The sequence below is a fragment of the Pinus tabuliformis genome, chromosome 1_2 (genome assembly GCF_031772625.1).
Source record: "Pinus tabuliformis cultivar Carrire ecotype Pingquan chromosome 1_2, CPIR1, whole genome shotgun sequence".
Lineage (NCBI taxonomy): Eukaryota > Viridiplantae > Streptophyta > Pinopsida > Pinales > Pinaceae > Pinus > Pinus tabuliformis.
Window position 1 is genome coordinate 1007817606 of NC_142298.1, and position 22287 is coordinate 1007839892.

General features: G+C 37.2%; 1 protein-coding gene across 1 annotated transcript in view; it reads left to right on the forward strand.

The window, feature by feature from the left end:
* LOC149209499 (tubby-like F-box protein 3) overlaps positions 1-22287 on the forward strand; it is a 51842-nt gene that overhangs the window by 801 nt on the left and 28754 nt on the right. The window contains exon 2 of the mRNA XM_089396380.1: positions 2808-2895. Within this exon, the coding sequence (XP_089252506.1) occupies positions 2808-2895 (88 nt within the window). The remainder of the gene's footprint in view (positions 1-2807; positions 2896-22287) is intronic.

A 22287-nucleotide genomic window follows, 5' to 3' on the forward strand; every position in this document is an offset into this window, starting at 1 on the left:
AAACCCATTTCTGTTCATTATTTGCATTTTCTTGGGGTTACATTGTATTTCCGTTTCTTTATCGATTTCTTCAAACGGTTTGTATTTTAACAGGCTCATTAAATTTTGTACATTTGTTTTCTTATTTTGCTGGGTTCGTTACCCATGAAAAACTATAAAATGCCCATATGTTGCAGTTTCTTCAGTTTCTTTAATGTTTAATATCGTTTTCTATTTGGTTTTCTGCTTCATGGTAAATAACTCAATAAAGCCCTAAGGGTTTTAAGGTGCTCGTCTTCGTTTTGTTCTTCTTGTTGGAAGAAGTGCAACCTGGTGCATTGTCTTGGAAAGACATTGCGGACAACACAAGAAATGGGTCTGGGTTTGATCTTTCCTACTTTCCATATATGCGTCCAAGATTACGAAAATTCAGATCATTTTCCTACTCAAATTAAAACATGTCTTTTAGCTTTTGATTTTAATTTTCCGGTTGTGAAGCTCGGGGGCTAGAAATATCTCCCTGCTTATCAGGCACCCACGTTCTTACTGTGGCTTGGGACATCTGCCCTGTCTACATGTTAATTTTGAATCATTACTGTCTATCTGCTTCCCATGTCAATCACTGATCATCATGGTCTGTGACTCTGTCCGTTATGATTTTGCTCATTTTTAACTCATTTTTGTCTTATGAATTTCTAAGTGAAAATTTTGATTAAATGGTCTTATCTTCTTGACCTGTGATGGAAAATGAATACCGGGGGGGAATAATTTGCTAAGTGCTTTTTCATCCCAAGGAAAAAATAGTTATTTGTTGAAAATGCTAGTCAAATAACCAAGCTATAATAATACTGGAATTGTCCTACATATGATATACAACAAGTTGTGTAAACCTCTGGACCATGATTTGCTTTTATTTTGTTTGTTTTATTTTCACCTTTCTGGACTGAAGTAATGCTTTGTTGTCTTTGTAGCTCTTAATCTGGACCAAGGGAAAAAGCCTGTTTTGGTGAAGGAAAAAGTAGTTATTTGTTGAAGAGAGCTTGTCAAATAATCAAGTCATAATAATATTGGAAACGTCATAAATATGATATGCAGCGATTTGTGTAGCCTTTGGACCACAGTTTGGTTTCAGTTTCATTTTTGTTAGTTTTCTTTGTAGTTTGGGATGAAATCTAAAACAAGTAGGACACTATAAATGCACACGGGATACATTTGTTATCATGGATAAAAAGCACTGAGTAAATATGCTTGACAAAATAAATTTCATGATTTTGACAAAAAATTATCATACAAAAGTTAAGATGAGAAATTGATAATGATGCAAATCAATAAGAGAATTTGAAATTTGAATGAGCAACAGCCCCAAGTGCATGGGATGTGGTCTAGGGTCAAGATCAAAGATATTTGTATTTTGGATTTATGATCAAGAGTTTATGGACTGCATCTTAGGGAGTCTGTGCACCAAAACTGCATGATTTGTGATAGGAAGTCAAGCAGAGTGTAGTCACAGAAACTATATATAGGATGTTGTGAAGCAAAAATTGCTACTTTTGTTTGTGGAAAGTGACTGAATAAATTCTGCCAAATGCCCCGTAATAAAAATAACCCTATGATCAACAATATTAAAGATTCTTCCAGTGATGAGACTAAGACTGGTTTCCCTCTTCTACGTGCTCCTATTCTTCCTGACTATTCCTTATATGCATTGTACAGGGTCCATTTCAATGGTTAAATCCTCCTATTTTTTTTTTTCTTATTTGTCTTCCTGCATTATTGTTAGCCTGTATTTGTTCTTTTTCAGGAGATGTGTTGTACTGACTGTATTCTTGATCCCATTGACCTTTCTTTGGTCCTGAAAGGACATTAATATCATTTCATTTCTGAAGTTATTTTGTGAAAAATTTTGGAAGACTTAACTTTGTTCGAGAATTAATACCTATGTAGTGCTGATTGAACCAAAAGAGAAATGACAGGAAAGTTTGCCCTGGGTGAAATTTGCAGATTTGTAGGCCAATGCCCAAAGGTTTTGTTAATTTGGTTCCAACGTATTGACACCTCACCTTCTTGTTTTGTGTGTTCAGTTTTAATTGATAAGTTTCCCATGCTATTCATAAGTTATGTGATGTTATTATTTTGTTGATTAATTATATCCAGAGCTGAAGAAACTAAATAGGGAAAATCCTGCTTCTGTTTTGCATTGCAGACTGCATTGTTCATTTCAGTGAAGGTTTTCATCAGAGATAAGCCTCTCACAAGTTGAGGGGAGATTTTAGGTATAATGGCCTATTCAATGGAATGACAATGGTCAACCTCTTTATGTTATTAAGGTGGTCAATAGTTTGATAGAAGATCCCTTGAATGAAAGAGGAAACCCTCTATATTAGGTGGCGATTCTGGATGGTGGACCATGAATGGTAGCATAGGCCCATTTTAAGGCAGTCAATTTGGTACTAGTAAGACTTTTAAAATTTCTGCATTAATTGATTTGCAACTGGCAGCAATCTTCAGCTAAAAAAATATGAAAGAGAGTGGAAACTTTCTTTGTAACTATATCTGAAGCCCTTCAATGACACATAATAATAAAATAGCCTTTTGAATGCTTTGAAATTTGAGGTTTCAGATTTGTTTTGCTATAGCATTTCTTGCATTTACCTGATTATTTACTCACCTGATTTGGTACAAGGGCACTGTTTAGTTTCCTTCATATTAGCTTTTACTCCTATGTAATTTTTACTTGTGACATTGTTCTAGTCTTTGGCATGATGGTTATTTGTTAATTAGCTGTTTTGTCTCCCTTTGAATGGCTGTCTTTTATTTCTTGTGTGCAGCCTGGATCAAGGGAGCCCTCTGTACAGTGTTTCATCAAGCGAGATAGGGCTACATCTACCTATCAATTGTTTCTCAGTCTGACTACAAGTAAGTTTAGAACTTTCATATTTTTGCCATGATCATAGCCTGTAACTATTTTGTTCTGTATGTAGGAAATAAGGTTCCATCAGAAGTTTGCATTCCTCAAGCATGACTATTCTGAATTTCTGATGTTGATGGTAATTTGTACAAGGCCATAAAGTCTCCATGATTGTGAAAATGTGTACTTGAATACTTGAATATGGTCTCTCTTCTTCTAGGCAAGACTCAAGAATAAGAAGGCGAGACTCTTTTCCTGGTTTTGTGATTAGTTATATGAATTTTTCTTTACACATTATAAACTTTTAATAAGAGTAATATATACAAGGCTTTAATACAAAAAAGGAGGGCCGCAACTGCAGACTCCGCAAGCAAGTCCAAAAGTAAAAAAAGTGGGCTGCCCTTGGCCAAACCACTCATAACGAGTCTACATTACTGTCCATTGACATAACATAAAAAGAGGCAAGGAACAGCTGCTTGCCTAATGTTTAAACACGGAGATGAACATCCTTTTAATGTGCCATCCTAGTTTTCTTGTCCCTAAAAATCTAGGTGACCCCATTAAAATATGGACTTCTTGCCGATTCATGTACTTGTAAATGTTTTGTAAGCAAGTAGTTCTTGTAAATGTCCCATATTTTTGTTAGAAACAGGAAAACATTTTAATGGATGTTTTTGCAAAATTATTTTCTTCTACTTTCAGTATTGCCTTATTGCAGCCATCTTGGTAGGGAATGTTAAAAATGTAGCAAGCAAGGTCTCCTAGCTCTTGCCTTAGCCAATGAAGACCTCGAATTGTCCTCTTGAGTTGGACTTCAATTAGGATGATTTATTTCCAATTTACTAGAATAATCGTCAAGTTTGCATGCATAGAGTTGGAGTTTTAGTTAAGTGGAGTCTTCATCAGTTTGACTACAAAATGGGGTGGTAGTTAGCAGTTAAGTTAGAACAAGTTAGTCTTTAGTCTTGATTGAAGGAAGAGTGAGTTAGATCTCTAGTGTTGATTGGAGAGAGAACAAGTTAACAACTCCAGTGATGATTGGAAGGAGAGAAAGTAACACTCTTAGTTAACTTGCAATTAGAACTCGAGTTCTAAATTGGAACTGGGCCTCCTTGCATGTTCAAATTGGGCCTATGAAGGAAGGATGAAGGCATAGGGATTATGAATTATTTTATGCACAATGTTTTGTGACAAGACAGAGCTCACAGGTTGTGTGAGAGCCTTGTTTGTGGAGAGCACATAGAACTTGTGCCCTAAGTAATAGGAGATCATAGGTGCGCTAGGATTTAGGAGCTGGGATCAAGGGTTGGCAGGGCAAGTCCAAGATAGATCAACAAGAGAACAAGTATGTTCTCAGGGGGATACATTGCTTTGTAATAGATTCAATTGCTTCAAGACAATCAATAAAATAGCCACATCAAGCACACAGGGTTTTCCTTGTTGGGTTTCCTGAGAAAAATAAGTGTCAATTTGTGCATGTGTTTTTATTCCGCTGCATATGAATTGTTAAGAAACTTTGTATCTTGGTGAAAGTAAACTAGTTTCAGTTTTTAGTTATTCATCTAAGTAGTTGCAAAGTTTCGTGGAAATTTTAACATGGTATTAGAGCAGAGGTCAACATATAGTACTAACAACCAACAATATTGGCGGAGGTCAGCCCTTAGAGGGAGAGAGGGAGACTGTACTGATCGAGGGATTGGCAGCAGTATTCGTGGGTGTCTCAAAGGACCGAGATAGATCCATAACAGTGCTAGAAGAACTTATAGCACAAGATCGATGTTAGTGATAGAAATTGAGTAGGAGGCCTCTTCCAGATTTGTCAGGACCAATTGGTATGAGCTAACATTGATAGATTCTGAAGAGTAGGATCCTAGGAGCATGGTTGGAAGGAACATGTCTTTAGATCAGATTCCGTAGCAAGAAGCAATGAAGTCTTCTCATTTAGATGAAGCAACTGCAACATCAGATAACGTGGTGGTGTTGAAGACAGATCCAGGTGGAAGAGGTTCTTCCAAAAGTACCTTCCTTGCTAAGAGGGAGTGTTGAAAATGTAGCGAGCAAGGTCTCCTGGCTTGTGACTGAAGACCTCGAATTGTCCTTATGACTTAGACTTTAGTTAGGATGAGTTATTTTCAGTTTACTGGAATAATCATCAAGTTTGCATGCGTAGAGTTGGAGCTTCAGTTAAGTGGAGTCTTCATGAGTTTGACTACAAAACGAGGTGGCAGTTAGCAGTTCAGTTAGAACGAGGTAGTCTTTAGTCTTGATTGACGGAAGAGAGAGTTAGATCTCTAGTGCTGATTGGAGAGAGAACGAGTTAACAACTCTAGTGATGATTGGAAGGACAACAAGTAACACTTTCAGTTAACTCGCAATCAGAACTCGAGTTCTAAATTTGGAACTGGGCCTCCTTGCACGTTCGAATTGGGCCTATAAAGGAAGGATGAAGGCACAAGGATTATGAATTGTTTTGTGCACAAAGGTTTGTGACAAGACAAAGCTCACAAGTTGTGAGAGAGACTTGTTTGTGGAGAGTGTAGAGAGCTTGTGTCCTAAGTAATAGGAGATCATAGGTGTGATAGGATTTATGAGTTGGGATCAAGGGTTTGGAAGGAGAAGTCCAAGCTAGATCAACAGGGAGCAAGTATGTTCTCAGAGGGACAAATTGCTTTGTAATAGATTCAATTGCACCAAGATAATCAATAAAATAGCCACATCAAGCAAACAGGTTTTTCCATGTTGGGTTTCCTGAGAACAATAAGTGTGTCAAATTGTGCATTTGCTTTTATCTGTGTTTTTATTCCACTGCATATGAATTGTTAAGAAACTTTGTATCTTGGTGAAAGTAAACTAGTTTCAATTTTCAATTATTCATCTAAGTAGTTGCAGAGTTTCGTGGAAATTTTAACAAGGAATTGAACTATGCATTGTGTAAAACCATGAATCTTATAAAAAATAACCTTACTGAGTAACCATGCACTAAATCTACATGGTTGTTACTCTTTTTTAGTCAACAATGCACTAAGAATTAGGTTCAAAGCTGATAGTGCTAGGGTCTTCAGTTGATGAGTGCGTCTGAAGCATACGATTTGATTGGTTCTGATGCTTATGATGCCTTGGTTCAAAATCTTGTGTTGGTTATGAAGATTGTGAGTTGGTTGTGAAGCTTTTTATTGGCATTTGTTCTATTGAATTATTCAGAAGCTTGTGTTGGTTATGAAGATTGCAAGTTGGTTATGACGCTTTTTATTTGTATTGGTTCTGTTGAATTTTTCAAGTGACGTCTGTAAGACAATTGTTGTTTTTATTTCGTTGGACTTGTCAAATCTCTTCTAGCTTCAAGTTAACTCCTTGGAATAATGTACTAGAGAAGAATTATGATGATACAACTGATTTTACTTTGTTGTGTTTAACACTAGCGCACCCAAGTTATTGGCCTCTATCCTAGAGAAGATACAAGTAGTAGTAATTGAGCAAAACTCTTGGGTCAAAGTCTTGTTATGGTTGCCTCCATTTGCAATGCAAAATGTTATTACAGGGACTTCTTGTTCCTAATAGAATAAGTCTTATGGCTCATGAGATGTTTATGGCCAATTTCAAGATTTTGTTGTCGTTCAATTTGGAATTGGAATTTAGAGTTCCATGGTGTGAAGTGTTTAAGTGGCTAGCTCACCTTATTAAAGACTCCCTCAGTACAATCTCATTAGTTGGTATAACTCTACAAACAGGGACATGTTTGTACATAGATAAAACTTTATGGGGATGCCATCTTTATAATTTGCCACCAGACTCTCGCTTCATCTTAAATTAGACAGTGAATATATTTATCTTGGTCTGTGCTTATTTGAAGTGGGGAACATTTTTTTAATTGGGCAACTCAAATGCTTACACAATTTGGCTTCAAACACCTATGTATGACATTACAAAGGATGATTTATGGTTCAAAGTACTAGCTCCTTTATTTCTGGACTAGTGAAGTAATTAGATGGTAGCCATTTGGATGCATTTGCACATATTTAATTGCCATAGGCAAGTGAAGTGCATTCTTAACTGTCAATTCCTTGGCATAATTTCTTAGCTACATATGCATCAGCTACTCCCATGATGGTCAACAAACATTAATTGACTACATATTGGCTCCCACCTTGCTTCTTTCTTGGACTTAGAATTTAGCTACTCCCATGATGGTCGACAAACATTAATTGACTACATGTTGGCTCCCACCTTGCTCCTTTCTTGGACTTAGAATTTTGATGTCTACCCATTACTTGATTTGGTTGACTGTTGCCCTGTGACTTGTCTCTCAATGTCATTCCTTGACTTCATATGTATCATTGATTTTTGATTTTTAGCCCTTCTACGTTTGGGCACATTTACAGTGTTTGACTTAGCTCATGCCTGCAATCCACCTTTAATTATCCTTGGAGACAAAGCTTAACTTCTTGCAAAAATGTCATGGGTGCAGAGCTTTGGAATGTCTTATCAACTTTGCCGCTCCAATCTTCTATGCATCCAAATCTCATGGAACTTCTCTAATTTCCAAGTAGTTCGAGGAAGAATGCAAATTCCTCTCACACACCATGGCGAATTACCTTGAACTAGCAGTGGTCTCCCACCTCAAATATTGTTCTCTTTGCAGGAGGACGAAACACCATTTCATATCCCAACAAAGGATTGAACTTTTGCATGCCTTGAGGCATTTAGCCAAAGCCCTCAGGTAAACTTTGTTACCAAAAAATTCCATCTTCACCATCTTTGATCTCATTATTGGGTTTTCACATGCATCTAACTTTATGAAATTCCCCACCAATCACCTAATCTGTGCTCCCCTTGATTCATTTGATGTGATTCTTCCACCTCCATAGAAATCCTAGCAAAATTCTGTTAAACTATAGGTGAATAAGGCAAGAGATATTGAAGGCTTATAATTTGAGTGTTTGACTCATGGCATGAAACCTCTTGCCTCAACCATGGCTAAGCTATTTGCCTTTGCTCGACCATCTTGGAGCAATGATATTATTCATCCCATCCATAAGTTCAGTGATGCATTAAACACAAGTACCTGCACATTGCAGAACCATTATAATAGGACATATATTAGGCGAGCTTCACTCCACTCTCTTAGACGCTCATATATCAACGTATGCAGATATAGATAAGTTTTAGGGAATGATTATTGAATTTTTGTTGAGATTATCAAATCCTTGACTACATTCTCACTTTGAGGAGTGTTATTCAGGGGATGGAGCATTACCACACAAAAGCGTGTTGTTTTTTTGTGGGTTTTAGGAAGCTTTTGATATTCCTTGACATTTGTTGATAGAGTGGCTTTAATAGTTGGGTTTTTCTAGAGATGTTCTTTGGGTAGTTATGGCCTATATTCCCAACACTTTGAGTTCTACATTGACGAACTATTTTATTTGTAACATTGATACAAAGGATGGATGTTGTTTATTTGTAGTCTTGATGATTATACTTGTATACTGTGACAATTGGATGATTTTGCGACCTTTTGTTAGGCTAGATAGTTGGAGGCTAAGCTTGGTAAAATCAAAATCATAGTTTTCATACCATGAATGGAATGCTAGTAAGGTAGCTGTTGAATGATGTTGTCATTGATGTCAACATCGGTTACTGAACGCTCTTAATATTTGTTTGGATTGCATCAATTGGAAGCTCCAAAGGAAGAAGCCTTGGAAAGCTGTAGAAGCCCCGCACTTGTTCGAATTTTTGAGGCCGAAGATCAGTCATTTTGCTACTAAGATCACCTTTAGTGGATTCTCCTTGTCATCACAACTCTAACGATATATAGCATGCCACGAGACTCCTTACGGTTTGAGAGTTATGTCGAATTTAAGTTGGTGCGTCCACTGTGTGATCAAAAGCCTTAAATAAGTTAATGATATGGCAGCATATTAAAAGGCTAAATAATTGTTGAAAGTGTCAAATTGAATCTTTTAATATCTTGGAAGGAAAGATTTAAATGTGGTCTATGAAAATAATTAATTGGGCAACTTCATAACTAATCCTTGACCCCTAAGACAAATCAGTTTCAATAGAATTAGTGGCTGGACCCAATACTTTGTCAAAAGCTTAAGGTTAACATTTGAAAATGTATTAAATATGAGGAAAATTATTTATACTATGGTCCAAAATAAAGGGGATCAAAATTCAAATTAAAATGGCTTCTTCCTAAGTGCAAGATGGTCTCATTTAAGCGTGGGTTCTTGGCTCCAATGCTAGTTGATAATTCAAATTTAAATTTTAAAGCAAGTCGGCTCCCCTGTTGGTGTCCCTTCAACTATTATGAATTGTGATCGAATCCTTCACAAATGGGTGTGCATTTAAGGTAGAATTCTCTGAAATTTCGTCTATTCTCTGCAGCTTAGAATTGTCCTGAAAATCTAAAGGAGCACGCTGATGTTTGGAGAGTTTTGTTGGATATATTTTTCTTTGTTTGGGTTATGGTGATTCGCTGTGGTAGCGCATAATCTATGTGATTTTTTTGTGGAGCTTTTGGGCAGTGCTTTCTGGAGCGTATTGGATCCTTTGCTAGCCTTCATTTGAAGCTTTTTGGATACATTTGTGGCCTTCTTTGAGGAAACCGTCCAAAACAGAACCGCAGGTCTTGAGGTAAGGTTCTCGGCCTTCTGAACAGGAGATCTGTGACCGGTGTGAATTGTTCCAAATAGACAAATTATTCCAAATAGACAATTTCAGGGCTGTTCTGGAGGTTAACCACAGGGCTTATTTAAAGGCTGTCTAAGTGGTTGCATTGAGATAAAATTAGAGTTTTGTGATGTTGGATGATTGGTCAATATATACGTATCAGCTCTGTGCAATGAAAATTGAAATCCAGAGTGCTGAAGTCAAGGATCAAACAACAAAACAAATCAACTTAGTATGCACATACTTGTTCTAAGTTGCTAGTGATGTTTGTATGAGCATGTTAGTGGTAGCTAGAACATACTGAGACAAACGTTTGAAAAACGTCATAGTTGGATTAAAAAAATATTGATGGAAGTCCGAACCTCTGAGGCATCTCCAGCACTGGGGCATCTTATAGTTGACCTTACCAAAGTGCGATTAGAAGCCTAAAGAAAATTCACCTATTGCTGTGCGTTCAAACTACTCTGCACTAAGTCAACGATAAAACTTGGATCAGTATTTGAACGAGTGTGATTCTACACGAGTTCCAGACTTTCGGATGCTACAAGCTCGATTCTTTTTTGGGCATGGTAATTTCTTTTTGTTCTAAGGATCGATCCTTGTTACATTTAATTTAATGCAGAAAGTGACTTCAATACTAGCAAGAAAACATATCATTCTGTAATAAATATGTCTCTGTAATATGATAAGCTTATGATCATTGTACGAGGGGCTGAGCTTGCATACAACCTATATGCATGATCTAAGCATAACACTCTGTGATTAAAGGAACATATACCTGTATGTGTTGAACTGTCTATAAAATGACAGTGTTGAACTAAGTTGACCAAATGCTGTAGCTGCTATATGAGGATATTGTTAAAGATTTTGCAATGATCAGTTCAGGGTGACATTTAGCTGAAGTCTTATGGTACAATTTGCTGCTATGTACTGAGATATTTTGTATAACATAATGACAAAATATGCTGTACATTGCATCATCTATTGAGTTTGTATGCTGAGAGCAGAGGAAAGAAGGTTATACTTATGTTGGCAGCAAATTGAAGAGTTATGTTTTCTTTGGAGTTGATTAAAGTTGTAAGCTAACGTTTGACAACATCATTATTAAGTACAAAGGTCAGAGGCTGTATACTGATACTTGATCAGAGGATATATGCTATAAGTCTATGTTATGCTATTGTTGAGATTATTCCAGAGGATTGGTACCGTTGTCAGTTATCTTGTTGCAACATTTCAAGGGCAACAATAATGTGCTGGCATATCAGTTAGAGCAAATTCTAAGGGTTGAATTGATATGATGCAAGCGTTACTGCATGAACTAAGATACCGAGGTTTGTATGATGTTATTGAAAACACTATTGATACCGCAGGAGGTGTTGAGCAGATTTTCTGTCATTAGGGTTTTGCTGAGAGACATTGTGATTCTGTGATAGACAACATTTGTTGATGCTAAGTATTGACATTATTGATGCATTAGATATATGTTGGCAAGCTAGGGTTTGTGTTTGGTTGCAGTCAGTGATATGTGTTGAGGTCAATCTCTCAGATTGTCTTGCAGAAAGTAAGACTTGAGCAGAGGGATCAGGATGAGTTGAGCTAAGATTTTATGCACAAGATGATACTTCGATAATATGCATTGCAGAGATCAGTAGTGGAGCAGCTAGGGTTTGTTATGTTATGCAGAAGCAGAATTGCTGCTAAGGGTTTGTTTTACTGATGTATGATTGACATTGATGTATGTTCATTGCCAGTAAAAGTATTGTTGTGGCCTAGGGTTTGTCATGTTGATGAGCAGAAAGGTATGATGCAACTGTTGAGGATCTATAATAATAGTGAACTTGATAGGGGTTGATGCACAGGTGACCAAAGGAAGATTTTTGACGAGGATTTTTTGCAGTTTCTTGTATTGTAGTTTCCTTTGTATTGATATTTAGTACAAGTGGATCTAGTTTGAAAATTGTGAAACATGGTTTGCAAGCTGATCAGGGTGGCAGGGTGGTGCAGGGTAGGAGAGTGGAGTCTCCTTTAGGTCGGAGTCTAAGAGTCTAAGAACACTTCAGGGTGGTAGGGCAGGGCTAGGGTAGGTTGGAACCTGTGTAGGGCGTTGGAGCGTCCATCCAGTAGCAACTGGTAAACAAGGTGTTGGAGCATCCTTCAGGTCACAACTTGTAAACTTGGGCATTGGAGTGTTCTTCCAGTAGCAACGGGTAAACAAGGTGTTGGATCATCCTTCAGGTTGAAGCCTGTAAACTTGGGTGTTGGAAGGCCCTTCTAGTAGCAGTTGGTAAACAGGATGTTGGAGCATTTGTAAGGTTGTAGCCTATAAACCAAGAGGTTGGAGCCTCTGTCAATTGTAGCTAAAAATGATGGAAGTTGGAGCTTCCTATTGGTGTACTTATTGAACAATGAAGACAAATATTAAGAAGCATTAGGTGGTTTTTCTCTCGGAAGGGTTTCCACCTCAAAATCATCTGTAAGGTTGTAGCCCATAAACCAAGGGGTTGGAGTCTCCCTCAATTGTAGCTGAAAATGATGGAAGTTGGAGCTTCCTATTGATGTACTTATTGAACACAAATATTAAGAAGCGTTCGATGGTTTTTCTCTGGGAAGGGTTTCCACCTCAAAATCTCTAGTGTCTACTATCTTGATTTTGTGCATTGTTGAATGGTGTTAATGATTGTTTATGATTAACTAATGCTAATAACTTTTAATGCTCTGAAAAGGAAAATAGTAATTGAAGTAAGAAACACTGACTCACCCCCCTCTTAGTATTTCTGATAGTAACATCTCACTTTTACCCTTGCAAGCAATTGATAGTCCCTATTAATTCTTTGCATTTACTTCAATGTGTGATTCTTGAGGTCATTACTAAGGCTTAGGCTTTAAATTTTAAAAGGGTGATTATTCTTCATCATTTTAGTAGGATGATGTTTTCATGCTCTATTTAAGTGCAAGCACAATAAGTAGTGAATTTTTGATGCCCTTCTTGGTACTACAATTCTCTATAGATATTTGATATTGGAGCCAAGTCTTCCTTTAGGGCAGAAAGCTTGTGTTGAGAAGGTTCAAAGTCTTGCGCTCTCCCACATTCTTTGAGATTGGCAAAGCAAAATTTGGGGCACATCCAATGTGCTTTGTGAATATGCCCAACATTATTTGTCATCCATAGGGTTTGGATGCATATGTTTCTTTGGAAGGGATGGGCAACATTTACCTTGTTATGTTCTCAAGGGACATTTGCTTTGCTTATACAAATCATAAATAATGATTTTGTTGCTATATTAAAGCCCCTTCTTTTAAGCATTTAATAGACATCTACGTTGACGTTCATCCTATTTGCATTTTGATCATTCTCTAAATCTCAACGCCTCTTTAAGGGTGAGATTATTGCTGTTATCGAAGAACACCAATATAAGGTCTATGTTTGCATCACATGATCTTACTTCACAGAGAATTGGCATACAAGCCCAACTTGTGTCATCCACATGTTTTGCGAAATTTGCGCTCACCCACTATTATCAGTGATCATGTCCAATGTTGTTTGTCACCTCCATAGGGTTTGGATGTGTTAGGGTTCTATAATTTATAGGATCTCAAGGTAATTGAGTATTTTATCTCAGAAATCTCATATTGTAAATAATTGTCAATCTGCAAATGATTTCCAAAAGAAAATACAATAAAAAAAATGAAAAGAGGGTATAAACAAAGAAAAAGGAAAACAAAAACATTAAAAAAAAAGAATAAAAGATAGAACCCCATCAAAAGAAAGAAAAACAAAAAGAAAATAATATTGAAAGTGTTGCAAATCTAAATGCAACTGCGGTTAGATAGTTTTCTTCGTTATTGATAAATAAAGGTTGTGTGCAGCTTGTTTAAAATGCCACAATGACTAGTTATTTAAACATGTTTGAATTTTTGTAAATTAGAATAGAGAATAAAGATTTGCCAAACAGTGTAATCTTGGTAAATTAGTAGTTAGGTAGAAAATGACATTGATTCAACTGCTTAATTTGAATCAATAGGAGAAATAAGTGATAGGATTGAAGTAGTTTTTCATTTTTCATAAAAGTAAATAATATGGGTTTGCTAGTTTAAATGCACCCAGCTTAGTTAAAGTGTAGGTAGAAATAGTTGGTTTTATAAAAATATTTTTATGCCCTTTACCCTAAGTCTCAATGACATTGTAAAAAGAAAATGTATGATGGGATAATGTATATTCATAACATGTTTTGTATACCAAATGTTATCTTAAGTTTCAAAAGCAATGGCAAAGGCGCATATGGACAAAAGGCTGTTTTGTTGTTTATGGTTAAAGCAGGCCACAGTCAGAGCATTAGGATTCCCCACTTTTCACGATCAACGACACTCATTCATTTTCGGCCCCCCCTCTCCATCCTACCTTTACCGCTGGGGTGGAGGGGGGGGGGGGTTGTGTCCGAAAGGGCAGTTTTCTTCGCTGGGCCCCATCCTTACGTGGCTTCTTCCCGTCATTTCGCACCCCCTAGCCGATTCCCCTTACCGCCTCCTATCCTCTCCGAAAACTGTCTTCCCTTCATCTCTTTACCAAGTCCTTACCCGACACCTCCGCCAATCCTATCTGACCATGTTTCCTAGCTGTTGCCCAATTAAACGTTTTCCCAGCAAAATTATTGTTGAGCATTCATTTCTCCTTCCCGGGTAACTGTTCGACTTCAACAGCCCCGCGCCAACCTCCAACGGAAATTACCATTCTTCCTTAAAAAACCTTAAACCATCTTCTTTGTCCCTTTCACTAGTTTTTTCTCCTTAATTCCCAGGTTTCTCTGCAAAGCGACCAGGTTCAAAAGATTATTGAAAGCAGATAAAATTGTTAGTGTTTTTTCTCTTTTACCCTGGCGGCTCATAACCTCAAATTTATTCTTGGTAAGCTTTTCCTTCCATCACTGTTATTGTCCACTGATCTAAATATGCCTCCGAAGAGTAAGAACTAGGAGAACCCTGTTAATCCATTAATCTTTCCATCCATGGACCTAGATCATATTCCATTCGCTGATAGGGATTATAGGCTCTGTGAAACACAATGCGTTTGTGAATTTTTGGAGCTTTACTATTGGCTGGAGGACAAACATGCTGACAAAACAGATGAGATTGAACTCTGGGAGTCCAATCTTCCTCACTATATTTTCCCTTTGACCTTCCATGCCCCTGAATTCACCAGGAAATGCCAAGCCTATTATATTCCCAACCAAAGAGCCATTATGATCCCTTCTGGTGAGATCCTTTTCACAATTACTGCTCAATCTATAAACCAAATGATGCTAGCTCCCCTTGTGGAAAACAATGCCCCATTTTCCTTAGAAGCTCTCACCCAACTCTATCAGAAGCTTGATTTTGCTACAAGAACCAAGATTTTTGAGATCTTCTTACCAGGAAATGCCCAATTACCAAAGAAGAATCCTCCATAGCCTTCCTCAATCTTCCTTGATCAAGCTAAACAAATTATAACCATAATTTCATACATTCTAGGTTATTATTCTGATCAGTTGGTAGATGAACCCATTCTAGGCTTCCTTTCCATCTTTTCCACAGATAACAAACCATCTATTTTGTTTAATTTTAGTCAATTCCTAGCTGATAACATCCATGGGCAGTATATTAAATTTCCAACAGAACAAGTGTTTAATTACACTTCAATTTTAATCTATATGTTTCTATATTATCAAGCAGACATGTTCAATTTTGCCATGTAGAAGCTAGATGAAGAGGGAAACCAACTGCATGTGATATTTTGGACTTCTTTAGTAATGAAAGAGCAACAAGAATTCTCCTACAAACAGTTCATTGAAGAGTTTGTTCACCCAACTATGAATATCCTAAACAACTCAGCACAACCCAGAATCAATGAAGACATCAAAAGGATTCTACATTTGACAGATCATGCAAGGACTAAAGACTGGTATTTATACCAGAATTACACAGAAATCAAAGTTTATGGATGCGAGCTAGCACCATACAAGCTCTCGAAATACCTCCCTATGAGGATTTTTGCCCTTGAATACATCAGACAAATGTTAAATTCAGATGATATTCACTTTGTGGTGGCAAAGAAGAAGGCCCAGTTTCACATAAAGACACAAGTGAGCCCTTTCATATGCAACACGAGATCAACATGAGAGGAAGCAGATAAGATCCTTAGAGAGATGAAATTCAACCTGAGTTTCACATGGTCTTATGATCCTTGGGGTATCATTTCTAAGCTGAGAGTAGAAAACAAAAGTACTCCATAGTCCATATATCCATACCTCAAGGCTTGAGGTAGAGAAATATGTGAACGAGTCAGAATGGGCAAATAATACATTGGAAGAATCTGAAGAACAATTGTTTTCTACTTCCAATTTACAAACTCTCGCTCCTTAGGTGAAAACAAGTAAAACACAGAGAGAGGAGGGATCATCATTAACTACAGGTAGTGAAGCCAAAGATTTCAGAATCAGTTACAAGAAAACAACAAAGATCACTCCTAGGACAGATGCAGAAAAGGAGATAGAAGACCAAATTGCCATCATAATTGGAGAATCACCACCTACAGGTAGCAAGTTTGTTGCATCTCCTACTGGGCCTTCAATTTCTCATGGTCAAAAAGAAACATAGCTATCTTCGCAAGATGTCCAAGGAGAAAAGGAAAAAAGTGTTTTTGACAGGTACTAAGAGATCAAACTTAAGAATGAAATTCTTAAGAAAAGCACCTACAATCAGTTTTGGAAGCAAACTTCCACTTCACAGAGTAGACTACTATCAGTTTTTGATACAAAACAAGGATAGATGCAGATGGCCTTCCTTGAGGCCCAAATTCCACATCCAAAGACACCAACATATTACAAAAGCACATCATTTGAATTCAACACCAAAGATATCCATCCCATTGATCAAATGGAGATGCATAAACAAACTGGTGAGATGATTTCCTCTACCTTAACTAATACTGCCATGTCATTGTCTAAGCTGCAGGTTTCATATGAAAACATTCAGTCCCAGTTGAAAATGGAAAAGGTATCTTCTTTAGCAAAGGACAATAGGATCAAATCTTTGGAAGATTTGGTAGTCAAGATAGGATATGATCCTAAAGATATTAATGCTGCAGAGGAGATCATCAAGAAGAAAAATCTTGACATTGCAACATTGAGAAAGCAGCTGAAACTGCCAGCCATAGAGGATCCCTTGACTAAAGATATTGAAGAAAATGAGACACAGAAGGCTGACATGATGAAGCTAATCATAAAGTAGAATATTTAGATTAGATAGATGGAGGCAGAAATGGAGAAAATAATCAAAGAGAAAGAACATAGTCAAAGGGTAGCCATAGTCCCCTTGGATGATATACCCATCACTCAAATCCCAACTATAGGAATAACAACTGCAACAACTTCTTCCACTCAAACTACAAGTGTTGAACAGGTGACAAAGACACTAGAAAATATGTCAATCCAGTTAGAAGAAATCAAGAATTTGCATGGGCAACTTAAAGCTCTGCAACAAAAGAAAGACAAAATTGAAGCCTCTCGTTTAGTTGAAGTGCAGAAGTCACAAAGGTTGTTAGAGAGGTTACAGAAGGTGGAGAAGGATACATCAATTGGTCAAACCTTGGCCCAAGCCAAGGAAACCATTTGGATGGGTATTTTGGACTCCATAAATGAGATTTGGCCATGCATCCAAATCATCTTTGAACAAAAGGAACTGATAGAAAGAGCTACTGAAGTAAGGAAAAAGATGGGAGACATGCCTACAGAAGCTTCCAACATTATCAAATTCCTGAATTCAAAGAATAAACATGAACTTGAAGAGTTAGTAATTAGTGACAGGACTGCCACCATCTTGGAAGTCAAGAAAGTTTTGACTAAAAGAAATCTCATTGATCAATTAGAAGAGAGATGTGAAACACTAGAGCTGGGAGTGAACAGGTTTTCCAACAGGATTGAAGCATTAATTCAGAAAGGATTGCCCAACATATATGTGATTAATGATAAACTGATTACTCAAGAAGATTATGTTCTGAAGATGAAGGAAGTGGCCAGAAGCAGTATCAAATTTAGTGGTATAAAAGACAACATGACAACAAGAGAATTCTTAGAGACTATGGCAAATGACTTCTTTATCCAGAATGAGGTAAAACATGTCTTCACAGTAAAGCCAACATTTGCAAAGTATACTGAGGTTGATGAGATTTACCGAAGGGTAATTAAGTTAACCATTCCAGATGAAAAAAGGTGGGAGGAACTATGTGATTTATTGGATTAAAAAAATAATTCGGATGCAGTAAAAACAACAGCCAGCGCAACACAGTTTCAAGCTGATTTAGCAATCGAATCCACCATAATAGAGCCACCTCTTCATGCAGTTGTCCACCTTGCTTATCATTCTGCCAAAGATCGATTTTATTGTTTAGGATAATACTAATAATACACTGTCAGTTCAGACAACGATTTTGTAATTATGTTTATAAATACTTCACTGTTTGAAGTATTACAGGTTGATTGTTGAATATAATTTCCTCTGCATATTGTAATTTTCTGTTTGCTGGAAGCATCAATAATACAAGGGCATTCTTCACAAGATTCATGTGGTGTACCAATTGGTGATATTCTTCTTCTGCTCATCTGTTTAATCATTGTTTTCTTTCTCTGTTATTTTCGAAAATCTTAATTACATAACAGAAACTGTGATGAATAGGATTTGTTATCAAGAGCACCTTATTTTGGCTATTAATAGTTTATATGTTTTTTGTTGAAGTCAAATTAAGGAATTCTTCATTGCTCATTAACTTCTACTGAATCTTCCATTTCTTCTGTTTCAAAATTCATTTAAAATTCTAAAAGATCCGACTAGTGCAACCTAGCTTGCCCTGTGAAACTCCTTCAAAGTTTGATGCAAACCCAATTAATCTTTAGACTCCATAGCCTAATGGAATTATAACAATTTAATCAACCAAACAATCCAATAAAAAACAATCAGTACAGTAATAGCTAGCCTAAAATTCACATAAAACATAGCTAAATTTTATAGAGAGATCCCTCTCTGAAGCTGGCAGGGCTAGATCCTGGCTTCCAAATTGGTTTTGATGCTCTATCCTATGTGTTTACTCTCTCAACCTCAAAAATACAGAACGACAACAAGATGCATATGTCCCTTTTGAAGGGATGGACAACCTTTACCTTCTATGTTTTCCAAGGGATATTTCCTTATATAAACAAATTGTAAACAATGAATTTGTTACTATACTTAGGCCTATTATTTTCAAGAAATAGTAAGCATCTACATTGATCATTTTCTTCTCTCATTCGATGCCTTAAATCTCAACCTCTCTCTCTAAGGGTGAGATAAATGCTACTGCCGAAGAAGATATTGATCATGTTCACATCACATGATCTCACTTCAAAGAGAATTGACATACAAGCTCAACGTTGTATCATAGACAATTTTTGCACGTGGAGGATTATATTAGTCCCCCTTTGCTACAAATACCTTGACATCTCACATGGGTTGGGATTTCTTATGGGCTAGTTCAAATTTGTTGAAAATGTAGTGAGCAAGGTCTTTTGGCTTGTTCGCCAATGAAGACCTTAAATTGTCCTTCTCCCAGTATGAGTGCAAGCTCATGATTTAGACTTCAGTGAGGATGAGTTATTTCTAGTTTACTGGAATAATCATTAAGTTAGCATGCGTAGTATTGGATCTTCAGTTAAGTGGAGTCTTTGTAAGTTTGACTACAGAAAGATGTGGCAGTTACTGATTCAGTTAGAGTGAGTTAGTCTTCAGTCTTGATTGAAGGAAGAACAAGTTAGTCTCTAGTGTTGATTGGAGAGAGAATGAGTTAAGAAATTCAACATTGATAGGAGAAAGGATGAGAATAACTCTCAGTGAGCTCTCAGTCAAAACTCTACTTTTAAAATAGAATTGGGCCTCCTTGCATGTTCGAATTAGGTCTATAAAGAGGAGTATGAAGGCACAAGAAATCATAAGTTTTATACACAAGGTTTGTAAGACAAGACAATTCACGAGTTTGTGAGATAATCCTTGATTATAGAGAGCGCAAAGAGCTTGTGTCTTAAGAAATAGGAGATCACAAGTGCACAAGGATTTAGCAAATTCATTGTGCAAAGATTTGAGGAAGCTTGCGTCCTAAAAAATAGGAGCCACAAGTGCGCTACAGAATTGGAGCTCCTTGTGCGCAAGGAAATAGGGGCTTAATGTGCAAGGAAGGAGGAGTAGGATCAAGCAAGAGGCAACATGGGATCAATTGTGTGCTACAGGGCCGAAATTGAGTAGTGATCAACGCAGGCCAAGATCAACTGTCTCAACTGAGATTAGTGATTAGAAGCAAAACACTTTCTCAAAGACAAAATGCTTTGTAATAGATCCAATTGCTCAAGAACAATCAATAGAATACCACAACTAAGGAAGCATGTTTTCCCTGTTGGTTTTCATGAGTAAACAAGTGTGTCGATTTGTGTGATGTGTTTTTATCTTTGGTGTTTTTATTTCGTTGCTTCTAAATTATTAAGAAACTCTGAATCTTGATGAAAGTAAATTTGGTTTTAGTTTTCAGTTGCCTTGTTTTTAGTTATTCATATAAGTAGAGTTGCAGAGTTTCATGGAAATTTAACATGGTATTAGAGTAGAGATCAATGTAAAGACCTACACCAAATTGATCAATCAGTGAAGAGCACAATATAAGCAGGAGGCTTGCGCTAGAGTTTGAAGAGCAGTTCTTTGGATAATAATATGGCGTTCCTAGAACTAAGGGCATATCACAACTTAGAGGGAGCCTCAAACTTTTTCTCATGGAAGGGGTAGATCTCAATGGTGTTGGAAGATAATGGGGTGCTAGAATTTGTGGTGAGTCAAATAAATCCACATAAATATGCCAAACAATTGATCCAACATAACAAGAATGACACCAAGGTGAGCAGGATCATTTTAGAGGGGGTCAGAGATCATATTATCCCTCATCTTCAAGAGAAGAAGACAACATATGCGATGTTTAAAGCCCTCTTAGATCTATATCTAGGTTCTAGTGATGCCAGGAAGCTTGCTCTCAAGGACAAGCTAAGGAATATCTGGATGAGCAAAGAAGAGCCTATCACCATGTATCTTTCCAAGTTCACACAGGGTCAGGATGAGCTAGCTGGAGTGGGTGAGACTTTAGTAAATAAAGACCTTGTGAGTCTTACGCTATTATGACTTCATAAGTCATAGGAGAATTTCTAGGATGCAGTTAGTGGTAGAGAAAATCTACCAGGATGGGAGAGCCTATGGAGTGATTATGTCCAGGAAGAAATCTGCAGAGGGACGAGAGCTGGGAGATCAACTATGACAGAGGACGAGGAGAACTTTTCCCTAACAGGCAAAGGTAGCAAAGCCAAGAGAAAGAAGGGCCAAGGAGTGGCCAAGTCTAGTCAAAAGGGCGAGAAGAAGAAGGATCTGAGCAAGATCAAGTGCTTCCATTGTCATGAGTTCAAACACTATGCCACTAAGTGTCCTAATCAACATGAGTCCAGTAAGGATCATGTGGCTGCATTAGCTGAGGTAGATGTGTTTTCTTCTCAATTCGAGAAAAAGTTCTTGTTGATAGTGAGTCTATAATGGGAAGTCTATAAAATTGCTCTCCCACAGAGAGGTATTGGATAATTTCTTGGAATTATGTGGGGCGAAAGATCGTTTGCATGCAATTGGGATCAAAGATCGGGCATGCATGAATCTCAGGCATGTAATCTTTGGGGACCAAGATACTATGATCAATATAATTCAGTGGCATAATTGCATATATAACATTGCATGCTAACTTGAGTTGATGAAACGCTAAGCCCACTTTGCTTAGCATTGGTGATTCTTGATGATATACCTAGTGGACCCAACAAGCCTCTACTCTAACCTTAACACTATTTGATGAGCATGCCTTGATCTAAAGTCCAGACGATCATCCTCAAGATGATTAGGGGAGGCTTTTACTACCTCATGAAGCCCTAACGCTAGAGAGATTGCACCATATTGTCTTGAACATCCATGGAGATGACATAATGCACCTAGAGTTGGCTTTTGTACACGTGAAGATGATTTTATGCTTGATTTGAGGATTCTTCCTTAATTTATGGTTGATCATGATGGTTGGAGATGCATCTAGCCTTTATATTGGACTTTTAGAGCCTTATTAGCCCTAAAAGGGCATGATGTCATGCATGGAGAGGGTTTTTGGCTCATAGTGTGGGCAATTGGTGGCATATTTTGTTTTATTGAGCTATTGGGTTGGCTTGTAACCCATTTACTTCATGTCTACTCAAAATCAAACTTGTTATAGGGATTTTAGATGGATTAATGGATGTGATAAACATCATATAAATGGAGGGTCACTTTGGTCTTATTTTTTTTCATCACTTGTGGATTTCGGCCTCCTTTAGAGAGTTGTACTTAGCCTTTTTGCAACTCTCTACTTGCGGAGTTGTGATCTTTTTGGAGCTATTACTACTGAAGACTAATTTGTGTCTTGGAGATACCTTTTTGGGATTGAAAGAAGGTTATTCTTTGGAAATTTGGTCTTTTTGGAGCTATTACTACTGAAGACTAATTTGTGTCTTGGAGATACCTTTTTGGGATTGAAAGAAGGTTATTCTTTGGAAATTTGGTAAGTCCAATTGCAGATTTTTAATGGTTTTTCATGTGATGAATGTATGCCAGGGTTTTTCACTTATTTTGTGTCT